Genomic DNA, 23,234 nt, shown 5'->3' with positions numbered 1-23,234 from the left:
TTATTCAAGTCCGTGACCCTGGGCTGCCTGAGATTAATATTTATGTTAGACTTCGTCCCAACCACACCATTCAATTTCAGGCCATGGTAGGATTTGTTTGGCATTATTCCACAGATGTTATTAAGTTTGTCAAAAAAGGAAATGAGGATTAACAAAGGTCATGAGCCTGTTGAAACTAATGACATTGTAAGTACAGTAAGTAGTTTGGCCACTGAGGCCCCAGAATGCCCCTGAACCATACCGTCTTCAGTTTGTCTGTTTCTATGGGATTGAAAAGTGGTACTACAAGAAAAGGAGTGGACTGCTGTTAAGTGCTTAGGGGGGTAAGGACAACCATATTGTATATGTTTGTACAGGTTAAGTATATACAGTATAAAAGATTGGTAAGGGCTGGTTTATGTGGTAAATCAAAAGTGATTATCGTCGCTCCAAACGGCTGCACTGCAGGGCAGAGTGAAAAGTTGGTCACAGAGAGGGGGGACATGCAATAACATTTAAAAAACGGGGATAATCCCGCATATTGTCAGACAGTCTCCCCAGGAGGACATTGATGTGGTGTGGCACTCGGTGGTTCACATTAAAAGTGGCACAAATAGGATGAGTAACAAACAATAGAGCTTGAGAAAGAAGTTCAATCCTGGGCTCCTTTCTCACCTCTGCACAGCTGGCCAATCAGGGTGAAGGGGGGGGGGTGAATGTCAGATTGATGTTCCAGGCAGTAACAAATGTGGGCGTGTGTGTCTAAATTTAGAGTAGTGACTTTCTGCTCTCTCAAAACCCAAAACGTTTTCTAGTCATATGCATGCAATTTGCTAGGCAGCAGAACCAATGACTACAAAACTGACTGATTAACCGATATCAACTGATAAAGGGAAAGGGCATCCTCTATCAACACTCTCTACATCAGACTGCATTGATCCTATTAAGCTCTACAAATTATTATAAATCCCCTGGCTCAGACTCACAGGATTCGAGTCCGAAGTGCAAACAAAAGCCTCTATTTATAATAAGAAGGACTAAAGGTACACTGTGCCTCCCTCTGTTTCTCTCACACACTCCACCAGCACCGCTAATGGCAAAGAAAGAACACTTTCTGTGCATACTTGTCTGCATGTATGTGTTTTTTTTTCTGTGCAAGAGTGTGTGTGTGTTTATGGGAGGTTTAGGTCAGAGTTCAGGGAAACCCCACAAAGCCCATTCTAGGCCTTGTAGCCCTCGGGGAGAAACCATGATTCACAAACACACAAACACACACAAACACACACAAACACACACACACACACACACACACACACACACACACACACACACACTTTCTTAAACCACAGACTTTACCAGACCTGACCTTGACCAGACCTGCCAACAGGATCATCAACAGACAGACACAGGGGATTCTGGGAAACAGGAAACAGGAAGTGGGCCCTGTCCAAGCTAAGTGTGAAAGCCCCATTCATAATGAGTTGTGTATGAAACTCTGTGTGTGGTAAAGTATGTAAAGACAGATTTGCGCCCTTACTAACGCCTAACAGTGTGAATTACTTTAATGGTTAAAGGCAGCTACGCGTCGTGACATTCTCCACGTGTGTGTATTCACATGTGTTGGCCTGTATACGTGTGAAGCCCCCTGACCTGCGCAGCATTTAGCAGAGAGGCATCCTGGCTTGTGGGAGGGAGCTGCAGTGGGATCTCTGGTTTCAAACAGCGCCGGTGCCCTGGGACCGGGCCATGTCAAAGGGCCTGTCCCTGATGAGCCATATTAGGGCCCAGATCCCCAATCAATCAGCACTGCGCTAAAAAGAATCCACAACAAGATGGCAATTAAGGCCCTCTGAGGATTTAACTACACATGTGTGAGAGATAGGGTTTGTAAGAGTAACTGTGCGTAGTTCTTTGAGTCTGCGTTTTATGTTGAGGTGTGGGTGTGTGCATTTGTGTGATCGTGTGTGGGTAAAAAGCCTTGTGAGACAGAAGTTAAAAAAAAAAAGTCCCAGTCTACTCCGGACGTACAGAGTAGAGGACAGAGGTGAGAAAAGTCTCAGTAGGCTGTCTTTGTTTTTCCTTGTGTATCAGTGTAACTACATAGACACAGTGGTAGTGTACACACTCATTGCACAACTGAAACCCCGTCCAAAAACGAACGCAAACATGGACAGAATACCTTTTGGTTTTTTTTTTTAAGAAAGTTTAATCCATTTTCCATCTTTAGCAGTTAACAGAAATACTAAGCAATTTGGGGACACTGCTATTGCACTAACTCTTGGTCACAGAAAGAGTTGAGAAAACTCTGCTGGTACAGAGCCTGTTGTTGGCAGGTCTGAATAGAGTCTCAAGGAGTTCCACAGTGAGAAAGTTTTTTTCTTTTTAACCGGATTCCAAAACTGAAACAAGTTTAGCAGAACCCCCCGCGTTAGTCTGATGTGGAGTGCCGAAGTGGATCAGTATGTGGCAGAGGAGCAGTGCATCCAAAAATTGAGTGGGCCTGTCATCCCCTCACTCTGAATGGGTGCGATGCTTGTGGTGTGGAGCAAATCATCATCAATCCTGGCCTGCATCTGAGAACCACAGCGGTGTTGACACTGGCACTGAGGTGAGGAGAAGTGAAACCAAAATCCAGAGTTTCTCAATACAGTACGCACACATTCACAGTCTGAGCTAAGAGGCTATTGTGACCAAGAACAGCACTTTATGCTGCGGGCGGTGGCGTGGTGGGGTGAGAAGGGAGGCTGGTTTTTAAACAGTGGACCTGGGTTCAAACCTGCATATATTGCTCAAGTGTCCTTGAGCAGGACACTCAGGGTCACATCATGTGCCTCATTTCAGATTCTGCACCTAAGGAAGTTCATGTTATTAATCAGACAGGCACACCTCCACTGTGCTGCGATTTGTAAACTCAGCGAAGCTTAGCGTAAAGACTGTAGGCAGCGAAACAGCTAGCCTGGCTCTGCCCAAAGGTAACACAATCTACCGGCACCACTGAAGAACAAAAAATTAACACATTCTATCCCGATTGTGCAATACATTAAAAAACCAAAGTGTAAAAACTGCAATTTGTGGTTTTACAGGGGGTTGGTTATGTGTGGGAATATTTCTTGGCTAGACGCAGTGACGTCCTTGAGTCTTGTTATCTTTCTTTGTCTGTCATGTATGTATTAAACATACATGACAAAACATGTTAATAACTGAACTTTATAGCTACTATTAGGCACCTCTGCAATGAATATGAAAAAAGCCAATAATACATAAATACCTTCAGACAGAATCAGGTTCGCTGCCCCCCCATTACCAGTCTTTGCGCTAAACTACGCTAATTGGCTGCTGGCAGTAGGTTTATTTTTACCGTACAGACATGAGAGTGGTATCGATCTGATCATCTTGCTTCTGGCAGGCAAGTGAAAGAGTATTTTCCAAAATGTCGGATAGGGGGTTATACCATAACTATGGTTAATTGCATAATCCTGTGGATTTACTGAGGTACCTGCGACTTGCAAGAGTCAGCTTTGTGTGGAAAGTTCTCAGTCTCTATAAAAGCAGGTGATTAAGGGGTTCAGGTATATTGAGGAAGCTATGGTTGGGAAAACAGATTCATTGACCTTGTATTTTATAGAGAGACAGCAGATAAAAAGTGAAGGCACCACAAAGAAGACTACAGGGAGGCTGCACTGAATATGAGCAGCTATTGCACGGTATTTTCATGACATTTTCTTCGCAGCTACTTGTATTTTTGCCACACAAGCCAGTGTCAGCTGGTTGATACGTCAGTTCATTGGTTTGCCTGTCAGTCTAGCTCTTGAGAGGGATGATGCAAGATATGCAGTAGCTGAGAGCAAAATGTTTGTCAAAGAGTCCCTAAATAATTATCTAATTTAAGAGCTTAATTGCAGCTTAAGTAAATGCTGTGACATGTTGTTACTTCATTAATGAGGATTTCTGGATGCTTTGCTGATCTTTACCGGATAAAAACGCTTGACGGCATCTTTTGATCCTCCCTCACTCACAGAACACAACGAGAAGGCAGTCCCTGGCACTGATTGTATAATTACCTGCCATCTTAATAAATCATGTTAATTACACAGACCTTGTAAGTACAAGCCTTTCACAGCAGCTGCTGTAGAACAGAAAGGAGAAGAGAAAAGAGGTTTCAGGGTATCAGTCAATCTATTATGATTACAGTACACACATATTTCAGCACCCAATACCTTCGAGCGAGTCTGAGCAAGCTTCAAGATCAACTTAATGTGATATTTTCAAGTCATTACGTGTTTTAGGACCTTCTTCCTTCAACTAATTTGTCAATCATCGCCTGCACTGCTGTGGGTGATACCCACACGCTACAGTCCTGTCTATACGCAGTCAAATTACTCTTGCGTTTTTAACTCTTCGCTGCTTTGACTGTATAATTGCATTGTCAGTTGGCTGATGGCAGTGCGGGCCCCCTGGTCCTTGTCGTGTCAGCTCCAAGGTCAATTTAATCCAGCGTGCTGACAGCTGGCTAATTACAGAGGCATCTGCCGTGTGTTGGCTGGTTCCTTGCCACACACACACACACACACACACACACACACACACACACACACACACACACACACACACACACACACACACACACACACACACACACACACACACACACACACACACACACACACACACACACACACACAAAAACACAGAGATATACAGGAAATGTTTATACAGAGAGAGACAGACACACACACACACTCAAACACACACACAAAAGTTTCAGGAAAAGTTACAGTGTATGCGTGCTGATATTGTATTACAGTTAAACACACCTAATTAGCGTAATCATTTTGAGTCATCAACTTACAACAAGATCTACCAAACTAATTACAAACTTCCAAAAAGTAAATAAAGACCTTCCCGTATTACATAGATGATGTTTGAAGAAAAATAAAAGTATTGGCAGAGCCCGTCCTTCAACAAATATGATCGAACATCCATTTTACAAAAAAGGGGAGCATATTAAAGCAGATAACAGGAACATTGAAGATAAGCAAGGAGCAGAAAAGTTAGAGCATAGAGAAAAAGAAGGCAGAAAAAAAGGACAAAGAGAATCTGTTCTTTGTTAAACTGGTCTCTTCTTTATTCTCCAGTACAGAGTGGACAGAGGAGAGAGCAGAGAGGCACAGTGGAGGGAAAAAAAACAGCTATTTTTGTAATTGCTTTTTTTTGCCAGTGCTGAAAGAAAAGTGGTAGGGAAAGTTTTGAGAAATTTAAACAGCCTTGACAGCCAGGGTGTAGTGGCATTAATCTTGTCGCACATGGAGAAAACCCCTCTATTACAAACACAGCCAGAGACTCCGTGATCAGTGGATATTTTGCATAAAGTCTGTTTACTGCTGCTGTCAGAATAAACACTTCTATATCGAGAAAGTCAAGGTTTTTAGAAATGTAAAAACAGCTTTTTTCAGAAATCATACAAGACATTATGAAAAAATGTGGTTCAAGTTGCAATAATTGATCATTTGGTCACTTTGAAGCAGCAGAAACAAGCTGTAAAGACAACATTGACATATTGCCACCTTTTAAGTTAATGTTGCCTGTTTACTGATCAGGCAGACAGCACGCAACATCAGTATTCATTTGGTCATCGTGTTTCTGGCCACCTGATGAATATAAGTCAAATATTTGCTCTCTTTTATCTATGTTTTTGGTCTCTACCAACTTCTGAGGGAAATGTCTGACTCTTTAGCTGCTAAATGCTCCACTATGTTCACCAGCTAACTTTGTCTGTTTGCTGTTTGGTGCTGGATAGGCAGCATACTTTGGGTTTTCTTCAGAACCGACAACAACTGCCTGCTGCGGCCGAAAACACTGCTATGAGAGCACTGAGAGTGAGCCAAAAAAAAAAACAAAACGTTCTAGGCCATAAAACCAAAACAATGAGCTGAGAGATGCTAAAGCTCCATAAAGCTGAGGGGAAACACAAAGTATAGTCATTTTATGCATCATTATTATGAAAATATTGTCACTTTAACAATGCACATGATGCAGAAGTTCCAACTCACGAAGGCTTATAGGCCATGTGCCATGCTTCACCCTCCACCAACATTCATACCTCACTGAGGAGTTATAATAAAGCTACTAATAGTGTTTCAAGAGAAAAAAAATTAATCTCACTAAACATATCACTCATTGTATTTAGATTAATTCCTGAAGTATGTCTTTGGTTTGCAACATTTTCATTAATTTTCTTTGATCAATTTGCTCATTCAAATCGCTCTAACTAGGAAAGATATAAAAAAAGACAGAACAAACTAATAAGGGTCATTTACAGCTCCATTTCACCCCCACCTGTCTAACATGTGCCTAATACAAATCTAATTAATCCAACTGATTAATTTGATAGAAAAAAAACAGACATAAGGAAAAGAGTGTATAATTAGACCAAGGAAACTTTTAGCCTGCTGTCAGAGTGGGGGCAGTTTGCACGCAGACCTCAGTTAGGAGGGTTAGGGTTAGGAGTAACTAACTGTCTCTGATCTGAGCTTACGGCTAAACCTCCCATCGGCTCACACAGCTAATCAAACCTGAATGCTACCGACCCCGCAGAGCCTGGGAATCAAAGAACAACATGCGACCCAGAGTGTTAATGGTACCATCCTCCTCCCACGCCGCTAACACTGTTTTTCTTTCACTCCCTTCACCCTCCCGCCGTCTCCATCACGCTGTTTTTTCTGCAAATGAAGGAAGTGTGGTAGCGCACAGAGGGAGAGAGAAAGAGAGACGGAGAAAGTTGGGGGTCTACTTTTGGCAGTCGAGACTTTTTCCCCTCACCCCGTGTTTGTTCTGGCTCTATGAAAACATCTCCAACGAGGGGGAGGAGGAAAATGGGAGGAGGAGAATGTAGAGGAGCAGCGTGGGCACTATTTAATGGGGATGCACTGATCTTTCTTGCTTAATAACAACTGCTGGCATACTGATGAACTTTGGATCGGAAATTAATTTGCTTGAACAGTTCAGCATTTTGGGAAACACGTTTTTTGCCTAATAGTCTGGCACCCAGCCTCCCATAAAACCAGAGTAGTCACTTTTACACTTTGTTTTTTGTATGGACTAAACAAACAAGCTACAATGTGTTAATTAGTGAGCTTTAGAGGTGCTGGTAGATGGATTTTGTTGCCATTACACAGAACCAGGCTAGCAGTTTCCCCCTGTCTCCAGTCTTTATGCCAAGTTGAGCTAACCATTCAGACATGAGAGTGGCATCAATCTTCTCACCGAATTTTTCAGCATCCAAAGACCTGACAGACATTCATCTTGCAAACGTCTTATGCAAACTTCTAATGTGACTCAAGGACTTGCCTTCAAGGACTTGAGACTTGACTTGAATGAAACTTGAACGACTTGAAACTTCAAATGGACGTGCTTTAAAAGACAGCTCTGGAAGGAAGAAATCCAAAAACGTCTGCGCAGAAGGAAAAGTTCATGCTTCAAACTTTCCACCATCTCTTCCCTCTTTCTCTGTCCATCTAAATCATCCTCATGTCTCCTCCTTACTGAATGTCTGATCTGCTGTACTACTCTGCTCTGGTCTGAGGTAGCTACATTTGACACAATCTGCCTGGATTGTAGTTGAAAACCTTGAGGCTGTCAGCTTTGAGTATGCCTGTGGCTACTCTCAAAAACCCAACCTGGAGGATATATACGAACACACACCAACTGAAAACGTCCCGCACACCACAGAGTGTATACTTAAGGCCAATGTGAAGGGGATGGAAATCAGAGCACGGACCGAGGATATGAGGCTCACGTTATGTTCAGGTTCAACAAGGTGGGTGGCAAGAAATTTTTGCCCAAATCTGTGAATAATAATTGCGGCTAATTTATCCCAAGAAAACGGAGGTCACTGTGCTTTCTAGCTTGGGAGAGAGAAGAAAAAAAAAAAAAAAAAAGTAGTGGAGTGCAAATTAATATATTTCATTTAAACTGACAAGCTTCTGGACCAGATGTGTTTCCGAAAACTTTGAGTCAAGAAGCAGAAGTTTTGACGTTTGCACAGCTGCGCTATGATGTAAGCAGACACAGGTCATCACGTGTCATCATTAGGTGACCTTGTCTTCTTGACGGCTGCCACCCTAACTTTCCAGCTAATAAGTTGGCCGTGACACTAATGATGAGCAGCAGTGACGATCTGCCCACCACCACCACCACCACCACAGCTCCACGGCTGTCAAAGGAGGCCCTGTCTATTTAAATGAAGTCTGTAATGACTCTAATGAGACTCAAGATTGCACGCTGGTCTTTGCTTGACTGCAACACTCTTCCTTTAGAAGTTGGCAAGGGAAAAAAAAAAAAAAAAAAATTAAAAGAAGAAGTTAATTTATTTGAACTTGCAAAGTGTAATGTAGATTGACGTGTGTAAAAGCCGTACCTGAGTGAGTTTGAATCTCAGAAATCGTTACATTAAAGGAGTCCTAAAGACGAGCCGAGAAGCTTCACTTAGCAAAAGTATTTGACTTGCATAAAAATGAATGAAGATCATCATCATGGCGACTTTCGTGGTACTAACTCCAATCTAAGAAACATAACTCTTTTATGGAAATAGGTTATTTCAACACCAGTTGAGTTTTTGGAGAAAACTTTTTTTATGCTTATTTTATTTCACTGGACAAACAAATCCACACAAACTTATCCGGTGTCTAGTTTGCTGCAATATCCTCCTCTAGATATGCGAAATTGGATTAAAAATTCTCACCTTTACATCATAATAACTGATAGCCTTGCAATGTCATCCTGATAATCTCTTATGTCAACATGTAACTTGAAGCCAAAATCCGATCTTCCTATTTTAATTCTCTTTCAAATTTCCATTAGTTTACTTCTAATATCTGCACGACAGCATTGTGAAGCCAAAGTCTCTTACATTTGTTTAATTTCCCTAGAGAGATTGTAATGTGATTTCAACTGTCTTATCTTTGAAACAAGATGTAATTTAGTTGCACAAGAAAAATCAAAAACATGTAAATAAAGGGAATGGCAGAAACAGATGTTCCTGGAGCACGCGTGCACGCTCAAACGTCTGCTTATGTGTATGACTGTGCCTGCGCTCGTCTCGGTGTGTGAGTGGATTTGGTAAGTGTCTGATATCCACCTCGTGCCAGCAGTTTTGATTCACAGAACACTGCATGGAACATGGCAGTAAGCCTTGCCATAATGTCATTGGGGAAGATCATCCATCTTAACTCCTTTGATCCTGTGAGAATCAAACGAGCTGAGAAAGTTCATAGAGTTTTATCCCATAATGCTGGGGAAACGTCAAAACAAAGCAAAGGAAGGTTGCCAGACTCAAACAAAATTTCGATTTGGGCAGCAGTATTACCAGTGCCAAGACCATGGAAATGTTTTAGTGGAATGTATTTTTTAATTTCTTAAAACATTCTGTATCCTTTGGTCTTGTTTGTTGCTTTCAAGACCCCCGTTGATTTGATATGCATGTTCATGTTAATAGATCAGGACTGTGGTTGGTTTTGCTGTACATTCAGACAGCTGACTATAAAACATTAAATAACAGCAAAGGTAAACTTCAGTTAATCAACTAAACTCCCAGCCAGACAAAGGAAAATTCACTCAATACTAGTCAATGCCACGAGGATCAGTGTGTTAAAGAAATCAGTGTGTTAAAGACGCCATGCAGCGTGTTATAGACGTCAACATCTGCTTTAGGCCCCGATCTGTGATTGGCAGACCGAGCCCAACGGTCCACAGGGTCCACATTCCAACTGTACACAGTCCGTATTCAAATGTGAACCATGTGAGCTGTGATGGTTGGGCAGAAACAGCAGTCTAGAACATCAGAGCAATGGGGATTTAAGGCTTGTATTAAATATTCATTTAGCCACACTGAGATCTGTACCAATAAAATGGAAAATTACAGGCCGGGCCTTGTTATAATGTTAGTGATTATTCAGTGAGTGTGCTGTATAGGACTTTTGAGGATGCCTCTTTGCGAGCATGCCATGAATTACAATGAGAAGTATAAGATACAAAACAATGCTCCATTTTCCAGTTCTTAGACTGTATCAGCAGCCCACAAACAATATGTCAACATACTGTGGGGACATTGTTGGAAATTTTAACAGCTCTTTAATCTATTTGTTCTTGTTCTTACTATGGAGAAAGACCCACAAATGATTATCAGCAGGGATAGCAGATCAAGAGCAGTTTAAAGTCTTTCTCTCTCTTTGCATGATCAAAAGGCCATATTCCACCAAATTTGCAAACGACAAGCTGTAATTTTGGTGTTTCAGTAATCAAAACAGAAAACATATTTGTGACCAATGCATGAGCACGCAAGAGTTTTGTAGGACACATGAATCTATCTGCAATTCTTAAGCAACAATCATTTCCAAATTGAAACACTGAGACCATTTGCAATCCATCTCTGAGTAGTGGTTGCACATTTGTAAAAACAGTCCTCTGTATTGCATTCTGGTAAGCAGCGCATGATTAGACTGATACATAGAGGATAAAGCACGAGAAACTTACGTTGGCCTTCCTGGCAGAGGTGTAGGGAGTGGATCTGGAAAAGAAGACAAAGGGAATTTTCTTTTTTTTTTTTTTTTTACAGCAGGATAAACAATATTGCTCCCAGATTTTTCTCTGTGCAAGCTGCCAGCTAAATGGAAGAATCAGTTGAGATGAGTATCACAAAAAATAGCAAGATCTATAGCAGGGAAAAGATGGACAGAAAAAAAAAGTCAGTTTGTCACAGAAAGTATGTGAAATACTCATCATGAAGCCACTTTATTGTGACATCTGCATACCAGTAAGTCTTTAAAAGCTTGGCCGGCAGCTTGACATCAATTGCAAGTCTCACCACTCTAACTCTTCTTACCGAATTTGACGAACAGCACGCCCGTTGTGGACACGGTACCCTGGGTGTTGGTGGCCACACACTGGAAGTAGCCTGTGTCGGTTGTGTCCAGGTTGCGGATGCGGAGGCGCGATCCGTATGGCGTGGCCCGATAGGAGACACGCCGTGGCTCCTGCACAACAGGGGCGTCGTTCTTCAGCCAGCGCACAGTGGGCGGCGGGTTGCCAGACACACGACAGGAGAGCTCGGCTGTGAGCCCCAGAGAGGTGGTGATGTTGTTCAAGGGAGCTTCGAGACGGATAAAGAAGGGCCCTGGAATACATCGTGGAGATGAAACAAAAGAATATGCGTGAGATAAAGGGAGAGGAGAAAGGGGGCAGAAGAAGAAAAGAAGAAAAATCAGGAGTGAGATGACTGAGAGAGAAAAAGACGATACAAGACAGACATTGAAAAGGCATTGTATTACACAAGGCCAAGAACTAAGATATAAATCAAACACTTACTGTACTACATCAGAGCCAGATATTTTAAAAAAACATGCTCCTGTATGAAAAAAGAGTGGTAAAACAACTCTGTTTTCAGACACAGATATTCAAAGCCTGGTTTGGTAAGCTATTTTGTGGTTGCCGCTGTGGTGACACCTAATTTCACTTTTCATCATGGCTGTATGATGCCAGGGTTTTCGCCAGCCTGAATATGATCTTACGAGGCATCGCCCTCTGAGTGGTGGGTGAAGACTCCGAAGAGGAGAACACCTACCAACCTTAAGGAGAGAATATAAGGCTCTGAGGACCCAGTGTCGTACCTCAGTGCGACACCGACGACTGTGGGGGGTGTTGGAAAAGACAAAGCCAGACATTTGTGCATGATTATCTCCAGGACCACATTTTTCCTCAAGGTGGTTTGGGAAAAAACAATCTAGAGGGCCACCTAAGAGTTTAATGTGCAGGAAAAACACGAGTGTTAATGTCATGAAAAACCTGTGGAAAGTTCCCTCAACCCCAAAACCCATCTTAGGTATGCAGAAATGCTCCTGGTTACACAAACCGGCCAAAACAAACAGAGGAGGAAAAGCACATACAGGAGAATCTCAAATACTAGTCAGACGGACTTCAGTTTTTGTGAATAGAGAGGTTGAGGAGTAAAAATAGAGGCGCACACTTACATATGCAAGTACACCCACAAATTTAAATCTTTACTATGCCATGCAAATTAATTAGTTAGGCCGTCTCTGCACTGAACAACGTAACCTTTAATGTGCCTGAGCACTGCTCCCTGTTTCTTTTGCAGATTAAAACATCATAGCTTTCCATTTGTTTGACACGGGATTTTGAGACATCTGTCTGATGAAGTCACACGACCAGAAAAGTTGTCCAGAATGTGGCTTCAGAGGTAGAGGGTTGTTGGACGATTAACACATAACTACCGAAACACATCACAGTAACTGGGTCTTGCCTCCCAACCAGGGTTGTCCCTACAAGGGCATTTCTACCTTGCTCTCTACTAATATATCCATTTATCCTCTGTTGTTCATTACAGTGGACATTCATTATACTTAAGTATTGCAACACCACAGAAAAATATTGTAAGTCAGTAGAAAAACCATCTTAATAGAATTCCAGGATAATCATAACACCAGCATATAATAATTCTGGTGGGAAGAAAAATTTTATTTGAATTCATTCCTGTAATAGCTGGTATGAAACGGGCTGTGCTCATAGTTTTCCTGCCCAGAATTTGGCCTGTAAGGCGCCTATCCCTCTCAGGCGAACAGGAATTTCTAGAAGGATTATTAAGTTACTGACCAATTGCTGCGTGAAGGGGGCGTCAATGTTAGACTGTCAGTTTCGCAAAGCTGTTGGTCGCAGCACCTCCGACACTGACGCGGGGAAGGTGCGGAGGGAGCGGCTTTAAGACTTGGTTTTAACAACACTTTTGCTTGGAGCATGCTGTTGCCCTTGCTTGGCACTCACTGTCACCATGGCAACCCTTGCGGTTGTATGTGCAGCGAACATACTGTCATGAAGTGAGTAAAATGAGTGCCTGCAATGGGTCTGCTAAAAACAGAAGTGGGCGCATTTGTCTTGGCATACAGCCTGTGTGCGTGCGTGTGTGTGTGTGTGCGTGTGTGTGTGTGTGTGTGTGTGTGTGTGTGTGTGTGTGTGTGTGTGTGTGTATAAGTGTGTGTCTGTGTTAGTCTGTGTGAGTCTGTCCTCCCTAAAGCCCCCGGCTTAACACAGCAATGTGGTACTAACAAGTGTGTGACAATATGAGGAGACTCCCACCATCGACCACCACCACTACTCTCCACTCACCTCTCCCCGTTCTCACCCACTTCTTCTCACCCACTTTTTATCCGTCCTCCCTTCTCTACATTCACAACGGCAAACCTTATTTGTACAGTCATGTCTCTCCACATTACAGCACTGCCGTCAGAACAAAACCCCCAGAGAGTCAATGTAGAAGATTGGGACAATATTTAGAAACGTTGGGACAATATTCCAAAAAAAAACAAAAAAAACATGACATTTTTCTATTATTAATAACGAGATATTTTACTGTTACATCATCCATCGCATCTCCTGCACTTACATTCTCCCCCTTTACTCTGTCCACCCCCTCCCCATCTACTTACTCCTCCACTCCCTTGCCCATGCATGTGCCACATAAAAAAGCACATCTCACTTAGGTGTGTGTGTGGGGGGGAGATGCTCTTGCAATACATCATACAGACACCATGTATAAGACTATTTAATGTTGTACGACTGCTCTTCTGCAAGGCTCGCAGAAAACTGACCCTTTTCCCCCGCTTTTCCATCCAGCCGGCAACACCGACGCACGCTTTGGGCCGCTGTAATGCCCAGGCACGGATCCCTGTGTTTTCGGTTTGCTTTAACAAGCCTTGTAAATGGAAGCAAAACTTGATAAGGTCAAACTCTGATAGGATCGTAGATGAAGAAGCATGCTCTGACAGAAGGGAATGCAAAGGCACAAATAACATGTACAATGTGTGTATGAGTGTGTGGGAGAGACTGAAAGAAAGATATTAAGTGCAGCAGCAGTTTCTGCTGGTAATTTGTGTATTTTCATAACTTCTTTACTCAGCTTTGTGTTTTGCTAAACTTTTCAATTTAATCTGTCAGATTATTTTACCATTTGTAATCACTTTAAATGTCATGAGACAACTGAAAGAGTACTGAGATGAAGGACACGGCCGTGTTCCTTTGGTATGGAGCATTAGATCAGTTTCACAAAAATAAAATAATATTTCTCATTTCCGCTGTGTTGTATAGTCTGAATTTGTCACACTAGCCAACTCAAACACATTACTGTTCAGTAGAAATGTTTGATTTTCAGGAATCTTTGCTTTTCGCTTGGTAACAATGTCATTTTACACTTCTGATTGGTTTCGCAAAGAGTTTTATCGGTTCAAGAGGTAGGAGAATTTTCTCAGATCGTATAGAAACATTCATGGGCACAGCTTAGAAAACTTTGCAACCTCCATTAGGAGACAGTCATAATACCATTACTATAATCTATTTCCTAATGTGTTGGTGGGTTGAGATTTCTTTCTAGCCACATGGCTCAGTGTATGTAAGAGAATGAAATGTGAACAGCTGACCATTTATTTTACTGCTATATTATTATTTTCTCTCTGTGTTATTTAATAAGTAACTGGTCTCCTTATAAGTGGACTCTTGTATTAATAGTAGAATGATTAATATTTTTTTTCTGATTTTTGCATCTATTTACTGCTGTCAATGCCTTGAACTGGAGCTGTGAAAAAGGACTTTGACAGTGTTGGTGAGACAGCGCTGACATTTTGGTTGGTCTTTGTCCTTTTATTGTTTGTCTAATTATGCTTTTGTTGATGTATTCCTCTTTTTCTTAAAAAATAAGCCTGATATCCTAAGAAATAGAAACTCAGCAAACTCGGAGGTACATGGTCTTAGGTCGGTTATTGGTGTGTGTAATGTGCGACTCAGATCAGACAAACTCTGATAGAAATACACTTGCAACACGCCCTATAGTCACAGGTCATTACCTCTCACTCCCAGTACACACACTAAAACAACCACACTCAACAGGCACATGCTGACATCAATCACAGAGTTGTGCAAATACACACACTAGTACAACTTAAGGGCCTACTTGGTGATACATTTATCTGTTTGAGGCTACAAGACAGTTTGTCCATGCTTACTTCTGTGTGTGGGTGTGTGTTTTGATTATGATTTGACTCCCAACTATTAACACAAGGTCATGGGGGTCCGCTGTGAATCTGTGCCTATACACTGTTATGAGTGTGGCGGTCCGATTCCTTCTATATGCTGACGCACCACTTCACTGCCCTATTGTGCCCGTTGAGTCTGACTATTTTATCTAAAAGAAGAAAAAACCAAAACAACAACTTCATGTATTAAATGAGAAGAGACCCGCTTTTAAAAGACAGGTACATTTTGCCAAAGGCAAGAGGGTCACACAAACTGAGCCACTTTATCACCGTCTCATTAGTTGAGTTGATGGAAAAGAAAATGGTTTTTGAAGTTGTGTGCCTGCACGCTTCATTAGCTGTTATAATAACTGACAATAAAGCAGCGGGGAGCAGAAAGAGGGAGAGAAGAGACAGGATAAGACGATGAATAAAGAAGTGAAGAAGAGAAAGAGAGCAACGAGTGATTTAGCTGCAGAGATGTCCTGCCAATGTCTGCGTAACAAAGCCACTCTGTATGTAATTGTCTCGCGGTGAGTGTTGTGGTATTTGGCACCAGGGGCACTGTGAAACTCAAACCCTTGCCGCGGACTGTCCCTTTAATGTGGCAGGCAGCTAAATGGTGCCCTGTCATCAGCCTGCATTTTCTCGCAGTGGTTTTGTACGATCAAACAGTCACACGCAAGCACACAAATGTAAACAGACACACACCCACACAACCGCAACACACACAAATGATCCTTGCTCAAAGCCAGACAAGTTACACTATACCTTTTCATTTCACCGGCAGCACTGTATTCTATATATGAATATATGTCTATATCAAATAACATACACAACATTAAAGCTTTGCTACGCAGGCTGCTCTCAGCGAGACACAGGCTCAGAAACCTGAGTGGCTGCACAGCTAACTAAACATACGCAGCAGATACACTGAGGAGCTGGGACTGTAGCATTGCCATCTATGGTTAAAGGTGAATTTCATTAAAGTTGGGTCACTCTCCAACAGAGAAAAGAGCGAGAGAGAGGAAAGGAAGTGAGAGAAGAAAAAAAACTGTACAGGATGACACAGAGAAACAGAGGAAGAATGAAGGAAAGCCTGAGGGAGAATAAGTTCAGTAAACTATCATCACCCCTGATTTTAGCCCAATAATGAGTCTCTTTCAGCATGATAACTTCCTGCTACTGATGCACACTGATAGAACCATGCTACCTGAATGCTGTCTGCTTGGTCAATCAAAACCATTCCCTGTCTGCAGACAAAACAAGTGGTGCAATCACCTTCCATCCATCAGATAAGAAACAGATGTTAGTCATGGGGCTGAGCTCAAAATGACACACACACACACACACACACACACACACAGATACACTATTTTCAACACATGGTTGCGCACATGCACATGTGCAGCCTTTGTAGGTTTTCATATTTCATGTTGTTGTGGAAAAATAAAGCTGTCTCTCTGATTTGTTTAGAACTACTCCTCATTGCATTTACGACTTTTTAAACATTCTTGATTTGTCACCATAATTATTATCTTGACTAAACTGGTCAATCATGTGCAGAAGCTACTGTCTTCAGTCTTGCCTCTGTGTTTAACAGTGTCTGTTTTTGTGTACACATAATCTGTTGTGGGGCATCTGTTGTGGGAGAGCTGGCTTTGCAAGAGATGAATTAAGCAAACCAGAGCAAACTATAGAGCAAAAATAAAGCTTCTAAATAAGTAAAGTCTTAAGCTGAAGATCTTCCATGTCAGTGTATCTTCGTGGGGGATTAAGCGGATGTCAGCTCTCCAAGTCAAGGGGAAACTGAGGAGAGGGGGCAAGATTGACTGATAACTCTGGGGAACAGTGTTGAGAAAATATCAAGAAAACTTTATGGATCTGACTCAGTTGTTCCTGCAGCGCTGACAGGAGTTTTTGAATGCTTCCCCTGTCAGGATCTGCTGATCTAAACCTGGCCTGTTCCTGGAAACTTGACCACAAAATAAATCATTATAATAAACTGGAAATAATCCTTATTGATCAAAGAAGGAAAGAAATAAGCTGACCAAGTCTACACAGGAAAGCCAAGCAGCCTTTGAGACATTTTCATCTCCATATTACATCGCCAAGTCAATTTTTTTGGGGGGTGTTGGACCAGGTGGAATGCATCTAACAATGTGACAAATTTGTTCTCTACAAGTCTGTCGAATGTAGAGGTCATTGCTAGACTGGGATACTTCAGGAGATCTTGAGCTTATTAGTCCAGTACAGTATCCTTTACAAGTGACCAGCTCTCGGCATGTAAAAATACCAACTGATTAAGAGTGGCAGCTATGTACATTCTCAGATATTTATGCTCAGCATCTGCAAGATGCAAGAAACAGTAACACACACAATAGTTGTCAGTGATGACAAAAGATATCAAAGGACCACCACTTTGTCTGTCGTGAACACTAGTAGCCCCATGTTCTGTTCTTTTTCTGCAAGTGGTCAAGGAAGATATTCTGGTGTTGCCTGGTTCCAGACCTGTGAATCACTGCTCAAATCTCAAATTTGTTCAGCAATTCAAAAGGATCTGGTACTGTGTTCTTTCATGGCCGTTTCCCTGTTAATCATAGTTTCCTACATGGGATTAAGGTTGGGATGGTTGGGACTTCATCTTCCTACATAGCTAGCAAGCTACTGAGCTTCAGTACACTCCTTAAAAAAAAAAAAAGAAAAAAAAGAAATAAAGTAGCCAAAAAAGATGAAAAGCGTGGATGTCATCGATACAGCTGTACATGTTGTTTTAAGTAGACTTACAGGAATAAAAACTACCAAATCGAAAAATTTTCTCAATCGTTGTGAAAAAGTTAGCAGCTCCTACCAATCAATTACAGAGCTTAGGCTAAAAATGACAGAAATTGGCTATCATGAACACAATGTCAGACTGAATGTATGAAGTGAAACAAAATTATAATTTAGTCTAATTATCAGACCAATTCTTGTGTCCACCAAGAGTAATTTTGACCCTGAACTGTTGCTTAGTGGATATACAGGTAAGTATGGGATCACTGCCTCTTGTGTTGTGGCTTGATGAGAAAGAGGAGCTGTAGTTTTATCAGTGGAACCATAACCTCTCTCTGTGACATACTTAAATACAAAAATCACTTTTGGCACAACAAACAGCTGGATAAAACAAGTTGAAGGAAGTTCTATGGGCTCTTTCAGAAGGCATTCTGTGAAATGATGGAAATTTTCTACCTGAAAAAGGACACAATACATGTTGAAGTGGTGTGTCCTATTTGTCTTATGAAAATCCTGCAACCAAAGCGCAGTTACAAGCTCAGTCATACGACCTGTCCCTGCAGCACATCTTCAAACCTCTCTGGGTCTCTACTTCACCTGAACACACGTCCTGTATTTTACCCTAAATGGGATTTGGATTCCTGGTCAAGTAGGAGGCAAACTGAACAAGTTGATGAAATAAGGGGGTTAGAAGTCTGCAGAAAGATACTTTTATTGAATATATGCAGCAAAGTGTGAGAACATGTGCTAAAAGCACTGGCGCAATTTGAAGCTCCAATGGTACCTTTTGCTCTAGAGAGATCTAAAAGTAGTAGTAGTAAATGCAGTGCACCTGTGGCTTTATTCCCAGATGTTGATTAGATCAACTTGTAATTCGTTCCATCAATTACCCTCTACAGTGGCCTGTGCTGGGACAATGGGTGTGGGTTTGGATTGCTGAAGGTGCCCATTTACGGAGGATGTGTGAATTTTAACACATCATTGAATGTAAATCATATGACAGACAAGGGGTTACAGTTCAATGCGGCATGTGTTAATTGCACTGTGAACGTATCATTGTATTGCTTGTAACAGATGCGTTCAACAGCTTTCTTGGGAAGAGGGTTGTCAAGGATGTGTTAAAAACTGGACCCTGTTTTTTGCGAGTGTGTGTTTTTGTGTGTGTGCATTTACCATTACTAGAGGTGTTCCATGAAGTGGTAGCTAGCACATTGGGGTCTTGGGGAAACTCAGACCCTGTAAGAAGAGGAAATGGAGACAACTATTAGCGTGTTTTTGACTGTTGGGCCCTACCATATTACAAATATAAAAAGGGGTGATGTTCAGCAGGATGGACTTTCATTAGTTCCATTGTCATTTCACTTGATGGATCATGAACCCTGCAATTTAAAGTGAAATATTTTGGAGTAATTCTGTGTTACTTGATAGCATGGAGTAAAGGGTCTCAGTAAATGTGGACGAGCAAGGAAGAAGATGTCATACAACTCAAGCTGTGAGCTTTAGCCCTGTCCACATACACGAGTTCAAACAGGGGAGACACGACAGGAAACCATTCGATGTGAACGAACCTCGAAAAACATGCTAGTGCTGTCTACTGCTGCTCAAAGAAACAAAAGTCACCAAGTGGCGCGAAGTGGGGAAGTCAAGAAAGGTTCAATGTTATGCAAAGGTCCTCTGATGCGCAGGAGCGACAACCCGTCACACTTCTTTTGATTGCCTGTGGCAACATGCAAATAGGAGAAAATAAACGCCAAAATCGGAGCTCAATGCTAAACACACCCGCAAGCTTCATTTTGAGTCCGTATGTCTGAGCAGGGGGTCACTTCAAACAGCAGCGCCAGAAACACTGCTCGCAGGCAGACCTTCTGGACCAATGGGATACCCCTACATCTACAGCAAAAACAGCAGCAGTAGCAGAAAGGCTGCTCCACTGAAATCAAATGAAGTCAAATACCAAGATAAACATCTGAATAGCAGCTAATGCTGCTTTAATTATATTATCTAATAAATAAACAGTTACAATGTCGTGGCCACTTTTCTCGGTAAAAGACTGCATTTAGAAATAAACACAAGTTGCTTTGAGAGTTTCCCATCTTAAATGTTAAACAACACTGATGACAGCATTGTGCATTTCCTAGTGTAGATCAAAGGTTTGAATGTATAACAACGAGCCTATCAGCGGGTCATGTGGGCCTAATGCTGCGTTATTACCAACTGACGACAGAACAGCCCTCTGCTTTTCATTACAGGAGAGAAAGGACAGAAAATGAGCTTCAGTGTGTACCACCGAAGGTCATAAGGTGATTCCTGACAAATGAAAATGCCTGTGCAGGACTTACAACATGCAGGACTGACAAGGATGGAACCTGAAACAGTTTATCTTTGCTGATTCTCTGACAAACACTCAACACACATACATTATCCCACGGTTACAATCAGCTTCAATACACCATTCAGTTTTGCTATTTAAGATAACTCCGTCTGTCTGTGTCTTTTCGGGCAGGCTGGGATAGTTTAACGTGATGAATGAGTAAATGGCTGCCTGCCAAATAGGGACATGCGCCCTACAGTCACAAGCACGTGCAAAAATGCAACCATATGCAATGACACAACTGTTTGCATACAGATATATCGGCAAACCTAGCCTGTTCTCAAATATGTTTCAACAACTTCATAAACTTTTAAAACAGTTTACAGTCTTGAATTAACCACTTGAAAACATTCTAGCTATGTTTGCGGGAGGCGGGGTGACAGTCGGGGTGTGTGAGGAGAGAAAGTCTGCAGCCAAACAGGACCAGACGTCTGACACAGGGTCATTCTAATTGGGTGATAATGTGTTGTTTTACACGTGCTGTGTCAGGATGGTAAAGACTATGTGGTGGTGCTTGTGAAATGAGCTGTGTTAATGAACAGCGCTTTGGGCCTCTGCACCTGTTAGTGAGGGAGTCTGGAGTCTTGGCAGCAGGCTCATAACAAGAAGCTGGCAGCTTTATGAGTTATGGTCAAGATTATTACAGATATGTAGCAACCAGCAACCGGGGGGTGGGTGGGGGGGGTTGTGTACCATAAAGATAGGCGTGCGTTCATTATGTTACCTCTTTATTAAACTGGTATTTATTTGTGTTCACACGATAACTCATAATCTCTGCTGGCTATGTTGTTATCTTCTCAGTTATCTTTATCTCAAATTCTCTCACAACTTGTGCTACAGTATGGGACCCAAAATGACTTGCAAGTTTGTTCCCGAGGGCTCCTATTGCAACAGGACAATATAGTTAGTCTTGGCCCCCAAGGTGAGTCTAAGTTTCCTCTGTGTTCTGGACTGACAGACTTGAAGAAGCGCAGAGCCCTGTGTGTAAAAGAAAAGACGGATGAGCGGGGACAATGCAGCTCACTAGCTTCACTAACACAGAGCTAGCCAAGCGCAGCCAGGTGAGAGTTCAATAGAGGGGGCTGGACATGAGAGCAGAGGAGGAGGGGAAGGAGGAGGGAAGACTGAGAGTTGGACCTTGCCAAAGTTTATAAAAACCATAAGGGGGAGGCACAGCTGCACACTTTTGAGAAGAAAGTGTGGTATTTTCAGGAACAGTTTTGGACCTGTCCGTTCTTAGGAAATGTATTTTTTTTCTCAGGAATAAACAACCGATTTTACTGACATTACTTTTTCAGATAAGACAGTTGTCCAAATAGACAAGAGGTCACTCTATTTCTCCTCCATTTTATTTCTCCTCTATTTGGGTCACATCTGTTAGTTCTCTTTCATTGAGACAATCATCTGAAATATCTGGAGATGAATTGCACAGTAATTTTGATATTAGCTTTCTAATGTTTCTCAGCAGCGGAGGGCCGCAATTGTATTAGGCCTATTTGTTAATGAGGGACTAAAAATAGGCACCTTCACAGTGCCTGTGTCAGTTTAAATGAACAGTTCTTGCAGTTGTGGTTGTGGGCCCTGATTGGATCATGATCCGGATTCTGATAGTTCCCCATATGTTGACTGGATCTGTGTATTATAAAGGCCCTAGTCTGAAAGTATGAATCTGTAAAAGGGATCCAAGGCCCTGCTTTTGATGATTGTAGAAAAAAGGAAGAAGCTATTATGGTGAATTTCCTTTTAACCATGACCACAACCTTGAAGTATTAGTTGCCTACACTTTACTAAAACCGTAACTACTGCAGTGACAAATTAGAAAATAGCGTTATGAATTGTTCTTGTAATGGTATTATGGGTTGTTTCAAAAGGCCATAGACAAAACATGCCTTCTTGTTTAGGTATGAGCAATTTTTGAGCAGATTGGGACGCCGGATACGTGCACACCTGCACAAATGCAGATATATATCAAATCGTGGAGAAATACATTTATATTAATTTAATTTCGGTATACAATTTCATTGAACACTGAACATTCAAAGCTATTTTATCATGACAACTACATGTTTTTAATTGATTCAAATAGCAACGTTACCATGTTTCCTTAATAGTAGGTAGGCTAACTGATTAAATCTGGAGGGTAGTCTCAACAGCCTCCGATAAAGCTTAATAATTTCGGTCCTCTAACATGTTCACAGACAACCAATCCCAGTGCATTGTTTTACTTGTAGATTACATGTTTTTGCTGTCAATAGCTTATAACACCAACTAAAAGGTCAGCTTACATGTGAATGCCCCCTTTCTTTTTTAATAGCGTGGTGATAGTTGTAGAGTCATCATTTCACAGGTACAGTATGTAATTCACATCTACAGCACCCTTTAAAATTCCAGTTTCTAAGAGAATTTAACAGCGCTGGTTGAAGTCTGTTTCGTGCCAAGGGCCAAGCTACCTTTTCGCTGGTTCTCTATCATTTCCATTTTTAAAGCCACAAGTCAGCTTCCTAGAACTATTTGTGCACTGATACCATCTCTGCCCATTGGTTTTTATTAGAATGATGATTATCTCAACTGTTAAAAACCCTAATTTTACAGTAATTTCCCTTTAAGTACCTTCAAAGAAAACCAATATAACCTGGATCATAAAGCTGTGCACATATTTCCACAGCATGTCAGTATTGAACTTCAGGCCATTTTGGTATGGCAGGGAACATCCATCAAAAATCTGGATGTCTGACAACCTTAATATATACTATCACTTGCCCCTCTTGGCATATTTCATACAACTGAAAGTTCTGGAACCTCTTCTTTCATTTGCAACTGGGTGCCACTCATTTGCCATCCCTGTGGCACAATTTACAGTAAATTGTTAACATGAAGGTTCTTTTGAGAGGTCCAGACAGCAAATCTCCAGACAGAAAGTTCCATGAGAGCAGCCCTCTGATCCCCATCCAGATGTATTTGGCTGATGATGATAAAAATAACGCAGGGACATGACCTTAACCCATATAAAGCTTGGAGAATATGGTGTGACTTTACTGTGA

The 23,234-nt window shown here is 41.7% G+C and overlaps 1 protein-coding gene across 3 annotated transcripts in view; it reads right to left on the bottom strand.

The window, feature by feature from the left end:
* The window catches only part of ror1 (receptor tyrosine kinase-like orphan receptor 1), a 131,133-nt gene that overhangs the window by 24,934 nt on the left and 82,965 nt on the right, over positions 1 to 23,234 (bottom strand). Inside the window, exons 2-4 of one of the 3 annotated variants that reach the window (XM_040129339.1) lie at positions 18,996 to 19,058; positions 10,859 to 11,149; positions 10,510 to 10,543 (exon numbers count right to left, since the gene is read on the bottom strand). In XM_040129339.1, coding sequence (XP_039985273.1) covers positions 10,510 to 10,543; positions 10,859 to 11,149; positions 18,996 to 19,058 — 388 coding nt within the window. Of the gene's footprint in view, positions 1 to 1,629; positions 1,701 to 10,509; positions 10,544 to 10,858; positions 11,150 to 18,995; positions 19,059 to 23,234 lie in introns of those variants that run through there. The other 2 variants (XM_040129340.1, XM_040129341.1) reach the window with 2 other exon arrangements.

The sequence above is a fragment of the Xiphias gladius genome, chromosome 6 (assembly GCF_016859285.1).
Source record: "Xiphias gladius isolate SHS-SW01 ecotype Sanya breed wild chromosome 6, ASM1685928v1, whole genome shotgun sequence".
NCBI classification, from domain to species: domain Eukaryota; kingdom Metazoa; phylum Chordata; class Actinopteri; order Istiophoriformes; family Xiphiidae; genus Xiphias; species Xiphias gladius.
This window is presented reverse-complemented; position numbering and strand designations above follow the sequence as displayed.